An 8,665-nucleotide genomic window follows, 5' to 3' on the forward strand; every position below is an offset into this window, starting at 1 on the left:
TTTGCTTTAAAGAATTGACCACTTCAAAGGAAAGAATTCCAATGAAATCTGGGATAAACCAGACAGCAATAAGCAGAAAAGGATCCATAAGGCTCCAAATGTGGTTGTTTTTATGGTTACAAAGGAAACAACCAACCTGTAAGTGGTACAGTCTAAGGTTAACGTACCCAATCCCGTGTATTGTCGGGTGAATATCCCACCACTTGCTAATCGAACTAGCAGTGGCACCCACATAAGTGGAGAATCCTAGTTGCCTAGGATGAAAACACCAACTAATGGGGATCAAACCCAAATGCAATAAGAAATAATCCACTTCAAAGGAAAAAAATCCAATGAAATCCGGGATACACCGGATAGCAGTAGCCTTACACTTATGCCAGGAAATCATAAAGTGGTTGTTTTTATGGTTACAAGGGAAACAACCAACCCATTTGTGGTACAGTTTAAGGAGAACGTACCCAATCCTTGGTATTAACGGGTAATTATCCCACCACTTGCTAATCGAACTAGCATTGGCACCCACCAAAGTGGAGACTCCAAGTTGCCAAGGAGAAAAACAACTTATAATGGGGATAAAACCCATTTGCAAAAAGAAAACCACTTCAAAAGGAATAATCCTTAAGAAAATCGGGATAAAACCGATAAGAAAACCAATTTTTAAAGGAAAATTGTTAAACCCATACCCGTCAATTCCTTTAATCATCATAAAAATCTTGATTTTTCTCACCAATCGGAACACCCCACTTCCTTTTAACAACATTATCAAATCCCGAAAAAACACCTTTTAGACCAATAAGCTTTAATCGGATTTCTTCAACAATGTTCAAGGCAATTTTCCTCTCTTCGGTCTTTCCATTTCTAAACAGCCTGCAATTCCTCTCTCTCCAAATGAAATACACAGAAGCAGCAAAGGCAATCTTAGATATGAAAACTTGAATGCTTTTCCCTTTCAACAGACCTTGAAACTCTTCAATTAATGTTTCCCATCCTTGAGAATTACTAGTAATTCCCACTTTATCTTTCACCAGATTCCAGACAAGAGAAGAATACGAGCATTCAAAAAAGAGGTGATTATGCGAGTCAGGCTGCATATTACAAAAAACACACTTGAGATTCTTGTTTTTATCCCAAAATCTCATTCTATCCTGGGTCATCAATCTCTCCTGGATAGCAAGCCATAAAATGAAGCTGAGTCTAGGAATACATTGTTTGAACCAAACCAAATGGGCCCAAGGAACCTTCTGACCGCAGAAATTTAGGTCCCTCCAAACTTGATGAATATCAAATTCCACCACTTGACCATCCCTTTTTCTCCATAAAGTTCTGTCGGCCACCATAGGATCAAGAGTCGGCAATTGAAGATCTCTCAATTGAGGAATAAGAGTGATCCACTCTGACGGCCAGGACCAAGAATTGTCCACAATAACATCCTTGACTTTGTCAGTGATTCTGAATCCAGCATTAGTAATATCTCTAGGAGAAAGGACATGCGAAAAAGCACCCAACTGGTGCCAATCATCATACCACATAAAAGAATTTGCCCCATTCCCGAGCTTGGTAAAAAAATGATTTCTAAATTTGGTTCTCAATCCGATCAAGTTCCTCCAGCTCCAACTTAGGTCCTGTTTTTCCTTAACATCCCAAAAACTTCTACCCTTGAGAACATGAATGTTTATCCATTTAACCCACAAAGAGTCAAAGTTAGATAAAATCATCCATATTCTTTTAAATAGAATAGCTTTGTTCCAAACTCTAAGATTTCTGAGACCCAACCCCCCATTCTCAACAGGTTTACAAATGGAAGACCATGAAACTTTAGCTCTTCCCTTCTTGGATTCATCCTAGTCCCACAAAAAATTCTTCATCAGTTTCTCAATTTCCTTGGTAATAGAAGCCGGAATAAGCAAACAAGAAGCCCAATACACAGGAAGGGAGAATAAAACCGAAGATATGAGCTGAAGTCTTCCCGCATAAGAGAGATATTTGTTTCTCCAATCACCAATTCTACATCGGACTTTATCAACAAGTCTTTTGCAGTCACGTATGAACAATCTAGTAGAAATGAGAGGGATACCCAAATATCTCATTGGAAGTTTCCCTTCAACAAAGGGAAGAGTGTCAAGAATTTTCCTTTTAACATCAGCCTTGACGTTCCCAAAAAAAATATGGCTTTTAGAAAAATTTGGATGAAGGCCAGCAATTTTAGCAAATTCATCAAGGCTGTCTTTAATAACCCTGACCGAGGCTTTATTACCATGACAGAAGATCATTAGATCATCCGCAAAGCACAAGTGAGTGATTTTAAGATGCTTGCACTTCCAATGATACTTGAACAGAGGCTCATTCCTTATTCTTCTTTGAAAAATCAAATTGAAACTTTCCATCACCAAGGTAAAAAGATACGGAGATAATGGGCAGCCCTATCAGAGACCTCTTTTTCCATCAAAATAACCATGAAATGATCCATTCATACTAATCATGTATGAAGGGGAGCTAACACACTGCATGATCCATTTTATCATTACCGGATGAAATCCAAAATGAAAGAGGATATTTTGAAGAAATGACCAATTCACCATGTCATACGCTTTCTGGATATCAACTTTAAGGGCACATCTAGAATAACCTCGATCTCTGTGGTAACCCCTAACCAATTCTTGGGAAAGAAGGATATTGTCTGTAATGGATTTTCCCGGAATAAAGGCAGATTGGTTATCAGCAACAATAGATCCTAAATGATTTCTTACTCTTCCAACAATGATCTTACTGATGCATTTGTAAATAACAGAACAACATGAAATAGGTCTAAAGTCACTCACTTTCCCAGGAGAATTAACTTTAGGGACTAAAGCAATGACAGTAGAATTTATCTCCTTGAGGATTTTCCCATTAGCAAAAAATTCCTTGACAGCTAAACAAAAATCCTCTCCAATAATAGTCCACATAGATTTGAAAAACTTAGCCGAATACCCATCCGGACCAGGAGCTTTATCATCCTCTATGTCAAAAAGGGCAGCCTTAATTTCATCATTAGAAACAATCTTGACCATATCAACAGCATCACTAAGATCCAATTTTTTAATGAAAAGAGAATCAGGCTGATAAATTTCATCACAAGTCACCTCTTTTCCAAGAAAATCCTGAAAATAGTCAACAAACTCTTTATAAACAGCCTCCCCTTCCAGCCACTCTCCATGACAATTCATAACAGCTTCTATTCTGTTTTTATGCATTTTCCCTTTAACAATTCTGTGAAAAAATTTTGAATTGCTGTCACCCTCCTTTAGCCATTGAACTTTAGCTTTTTGCTTTAAGAAATTCTCTTCCTTATCATGAGCTTTTTTGAATTCTTCAAGAAAAATTGCCTCCAGATCGCGAAGATGAGAATTATACGGATCCATGTCCAATTCAACTTGAACCGCTTCCAGCTCTTTCCGGTAATGATTAACATTATCCGAAAAATGCCCCTGCATCTTTAAGAGTTTGCGAATTGGCTTTTTGAGATTTTTAAGCTTTTGCGTTAAAATAAACATTTTAACACCTTGAATATCAATGTTCCAGTGCCTTTCAACAATTAATTTCAGATCAGGACAGAGGGTAAGAACATTGGGGAATTTAAACGGAAGCACCTTAAATTTAGATCTTGAGGGAATTTTAATGATGACCGGACTATGATCAGAAATCCCGTAAGGAAGAAAAGAAGCACAAATAGAAGGAAATTGATCCAGAAGTTTGCAATTGCCCATGACACGATCAAGTTTCTTCATAATTCCATTTAATCCTTTCGGCTTTTGATTCCAAGTGAAATTCAATCCATTACAATTAATATCTTGAATTTCAAGAGAATTAATGCAATCATGAAATTCCACCATCCCTTTAGTAAATTTGGAAGATCCAGCGGAACTTTCACAAGGATTAAGTGTGACATTAAAATCACCACCAATAATCCAAGGATCTTCATTCACAAAAATTTTATGATGCACAAGAGAAAACCACAAAGCTCTTCTATCAATGTACTTATTGGCAGCATAAACAATGGAACAAAAGACAAATTTGTTGTTTGAAGGAAACCAAACTTTACAATGAATAACTTGATCATTATGATCAATCAAGTTAACATAAAAAAGAAGCGGATTCCATCCCAAAATAATGCGGTAAGTACGCCCTAAGTTCCCCTTAACAGCAGTCCACTTCCAATTCCCAAAGATTTTATCACACTTCTCATTAAGTTTATTCAAGCTAACTTGAGATTCAAGGATAGCTAATAAACTTAAATTATTTTCCTTAATAAAATTCTTTATTTCTTTTTGTTTAGGAGCCTGATTAAGACCCCTAATATTCCAAATTCCAAAATTAAGCGACATTGGAAAACCCTTCCCTGTTGGTATCATCCAAAGGGATACCTCCTATAACTTCCATTTGATCAACATTATCCAAATAATCGAGATCAATATCTTGAATACTTTTCCTTGAATAATCCATTTGATTATCCACTTCCAAATCCTTCAAGACCTCAAATTTGTTGTTGGACAAAATAATCGCAGGATCTTGAATTTTTTCAACTTTTGGGCTTTTATCAAAGTTAGAACTAATCTTAAAATCATCTCTGGACTTTGGAACATACTTCAGCCCACTGCCAAAGTTTTTTCTTTTTTCCGAAAATAAATTCGGATCTTTATGAGCAGCCGAAACTTGCAAATTCCCCAGATCATTATTCCCACCTGTGCCAGCTCCAACATTAACATTTTTGCTCGAGAAATTAGAACTTTTACTATTTTCCCCTGTTCAAAATTATAACCAAAAGATCTACCATTCACACTTTGGTTCTTCCCATTTTGCCCCTGAATTCCTTTACCCTTAATCCATTGGTTGCCCCCATAACTATATCCATTTTTTTCAAAGTTATTCCCTTTTTGCCCCTGATTTCCAACCGAGTTTTTTTCTCCACTATTCCCTTTTTGCCCCTGACTTTCAGCAGTACTTTTAGCCGCATTCCTTCCATTGCCTTGGTTTTTCCAAGAATGCCCTTGAGAAACATTCTGATTTTTGATTCCATTTCCTTCCTTGATTTTTTCTCCAGTATTTATTCCCTTATTTCTTTTGACCACTGTTTGAAACCCATCTTTATCTTCTTCAACTTTTTTTGTGCTCACAATAAGAATTTCCATTAAATCAACTTTGTTGCCATCCTTATTATGTTCATCAGATTTAGAATTCACTGCATCATTGGCCTCCTTAGCAAGTAAAATTCCGCATGTACTATCTTTATGCCCATAAACCTTGCAATGAGAGCATTTGGAAGGATTCCAAGCATATTCAATTTTGCATCTTGACAGAATTCTTTCTCCTGTAGTAAGGTCCGACGAATATACATGAACTTCCTTTAGCCATTCCTTAGCAGCAGACATTTCAATCAGAATTCTCATAAAGGCCGGTCTTCCCCAATGCTCTTGACACATTTTTGCTGTATGAGCATCAACATCCAGTGGTTTTCCTATTTCCCAAGCAATATGACTCAGCCCTGTTCCATTCCAATATTCAAGAGGAACATTATATATTTTGACCCAAACTGGAACTTTGTCATGTTGATCTTTGGCCGAGCTCACACCAGTGGTCCATCTTCTAACGACAAGGGCACTGTCAAAAATCATCCAAACTCCTCCCTCTAACACAGAAATCATGCCTTGTTCAGTGCTAAATCTGAAAAAATAAATTCCTTCGTCATTCACCATTACTTCCTCTAATCCATGTTTTTTCCATGTGTTGTGAGCAAACTTGTTAACATTAAAAAAATTAACATGTTTGTCAATGAAATATCCATAAAGGGTGGTCTTAAAGGGGCTGCAGCCTTTAAGGATATCACAAATTGGCATTTCCACCACTCCATCAGGTAATTCCGCATTCTTCTTAACCTTAGAAATAAGGTTTGCTGCATTAAGCTTCTTCCCACTAACTTTTTCAGCACATGACACAGGTTCATTTGTTTTTAATTCATCCAAAGCCATTATGGGAGCATTCATATTCACCTTGTTCTTTATCTCCCCATTCTTCATTTGTTCCAGCATGTTTTCAGTGATGAGAAGCCCTCCATTACTATTTCGAATACTTCCTTTCTTATCCTCATCTTCATCAACCGTCATTTGGACATTAATGCCCTTGTCATCCGGATCATCATAGTTGAAATTAAACTCTCCTTTTTTTTCAATTTCAATATGATTGAACTTGATAGGGAAGTGAAAAATAATCTCATTACATACTTGTTCTAGTTGTCTACTCACCATTTCATCAATTTCAATTTTCCTTTTCTCTTTCTTTTCCTTAACCACAGATTGCAGAGAACAGATTTCTTGAAGATCAACACTCACTGGCTCATTTAAATTCAGCTTTGGATCCCCTTCAGGGAAAAGCTTAATCACAGTTTCACCAACTTTTTGAAGACCATTAGAAGCTTCAAGTTCCGAAGAGATTTTCATATTAACCGAAGAAGGGAACAGAGAAGAAGAAGTTTTGATTGGAATTCGGTTCTTCCCAAAATTTGCTTCAGCCAATTTTTTAACTTTGCTAGTGCAAAGTTTACGAATTATTTTTTCTTTTTTCTTATCGGGCAAGTCTTTCCAATTCAGCAGCATCTCGTTCCTTTGACTGACCAAGGAGATCTTCTTAACATCATCAATAGCATCCACCTTGTCTTCATCAGCTTCTATTCCATTATTGTATTTCTTCTTCGTGAATCTCAATCCATGAACAAATCCTTCTTTTTCATTTACAGATAATCCATTCCAAAAAGCCATCATAGCATTTTTCTCTCCAATTCCACAAAATTGAGCAATATCTTTTTCAAATTCAGCAACAGGATGACTTAGAACATCAATTGAATCCATCTCTTCTTTAATAGAAATATTCGAGCCATGCAGAATAACAGAAGGAGAGGAGCACTCGGTATTAAGCGAACAGGGGATAACATGATTTTTCAAATTAGCGATATTAGGAGAGATTTGCGAATTGAGAATCAAACAATTAGGAGGAATATCTTCATTTTTCACAAAAGGAGAAGAATCAAAGGCCATACTAACCAATTTGGAATTTTCGGCATTACCAGCTTCAGATGGGATTATAGAACTGATCGGGATAGCTTCAGATTCAAACTTGTTGACAAGCGAGGAGACCGATTTAGCTTGGGATGAATCAATCAATTGCTTGGAATCTGAATCCTGAACGAATTTGAGCTTATTTTTCAACTTCGCATTTTTTCCTTTTTTCCGCATTATTACATCAGGTTCCAAATCAGGTGGAACACCCTCCATAGATCGATCAAACAGTATCCTTAGATTAAGCAGGAGAAGAGGAACAAATTGATATCAAATTTGTTGCAAACAGTTGTCGGAAAAACGATCGGTGCCGGAAAAACAGTTGGAAAACGAGGGAATCGCCAGAGAAGAGAGAGAAACAAAGAGAGAGAAAGTTGGGTTTGGGTTTAGGGTTTAGGGTTTAGGGTTTAGGGTTTAGGGTTTAGGGTTTTAGGGTTTTAGGGTTTTGGGTTTAGGGTTTAGGGTTTAGGGTTTTGGGTTTAGGGTTTTAGGGGTTTAGGGTTTAGGGTTTAGGGTTTAGGGTTTAGGGTTTAGGGTTTAGGGTTTAGGGTTTAGGGTTTAGGGTTTAGGGTTTAGGGTTTAGGGTTTAGGGTTTAGGGTTTAGGGTTTAGGGTTTAGGGTTTAGGGTTTAGGGTTTTAGGGTTTTAGGGTTTAGGGTTTAGGGTTTAGGGTTTAGGGTTTAGGGTTTAGGGTTTAGGGTTTAGGGTTTAGGGTTTAGGGTTTAGGGTTTAGGGTTTAGGGTTTAGGGTTTAGGGTTTAGGGTTTAGGGTTTAGGGTTTAGGGTTTAGGGTTTAGGGTTTAGGGTTTAGGGTTTAGGGTTTAGGGTTTAGGGTTTAGGGTTTAGGGTTTAGGGTTTAGGGTTTAGGGTTTAGGGTTTAGGGTTTAGGGTTTAGGGTTTAGGGTTTAGGGTTTAGGGTTTAGGGTTTAGGGTTTAGGGTTTAGGGTTTAGGGTTTAGGGTTTAGGGTTTAGGGTTTAGGGTTTAGGGTTTAGGGTTTAGGGTTTAGGGTTTAGGGTTTAGGGTTTTAGGGTTTTAGGGTTTTAGGGTTTAGGGTTTAGGGTTTAGGGTTTAGGGTTTAGGGTTTAGGGTTTAGGGTTTAGGGTTTTAGGGTTTTAGGGTTTTAGGGGTTTAGGGGTTTAGGGTTTAGGGTTTAGGGTTTAGGGTTTAGGGTTTAGGGTTTAGGGTTTAGGGTTTAGGGTTTAGGGTTTAGGGTTTAGGGTTTAGGGTTTAGGGTTTAGGGTTTAGGGTTTAGGGTTTTAGGGTTTTAGGGTTTAGGGTTTAGGGTTTAGGGTTTAGGGTTTAGGGTTTAGGGTTTAGGGTTTAGGGTTTAGGGTTTAGGGTTTAGGGTTTAGGGTTTAGGGTTTAGGGTTTAGGGTTTAGGGTTTAGGGTTTAGGGTTTAGGGTTTAGGGTTTAGGGTTTAGGGTTTAGGGTTTAGGGTTTAGGGTTTAGGGTTTAGGGTTTAGGGTTTAGGGTTTAGGGTTTAGGGTTTAGGGTTTAGGGTTTAGGGTTTAGGGTTTAGGGTTTAGGGTTTAGGGTTTAGGGTTTAGGGTTTAGGGTTTAGGGTTTAGGGTTTAGGG

General features: G+C 37.6%; 1 protein-coding gene across 1 annotated transcript; it reads right to left on the reverse strand.

Moving 5' to 3' along the window:
* Window positions 1-695: 695 nt before the first annotated feature.
* Window positions 696-1,529, reverse strand: LOC145047124 (uncharacterized). Its single transcript, XM_078995364.1, has 2 exons — window positions 1,239-1,529; window positions 696-1,085 (listed from the first exon to the last, which is right to left on the reverse strand). The coding sequence occupies exons 1-2, from the start codon at window positions 1,527-1,529 to the stop codon at window positions 696-698; spliced, it is 681 nt and encodes a 226-aa protein (XP_078851490.1).
* Between the last annotated feature and the right edge of the window lie 7,136 nt (window positions 1,530-8,665).

Source organism: Lactuca saligna, chromosome 5 (genome assembly GCF_052625555.1).
Source record: "Lactuca saligna cultivar CGN05327 chromosome 5, ASM5262555v1, whole genome shotgun sequence".
Taxonomy (NCBI): domain Eukaryota; kingdom Viridiplantae; phylum Streptophyta; class Magnoliopsida; order Asterales; family Asteraceae; genus Lactuca; species Lactuca saligna.

Coding starts and splice junctions, on each gene's coding strand:
- LOC145047124 (XM_078995364.1), bottom strand. CDS start 1,529: ATGTGGTATGATGATTGGCACCAGTTGGGTGCTTTTTCGCATGTCCTT. Junction 1,086..1,238: donor TAAATTTCTGCGGTCAGAAG/GTTCCTTGGGCC, acceptor TGTAATATGCAG/CCTGACTCGCATAATCACCT.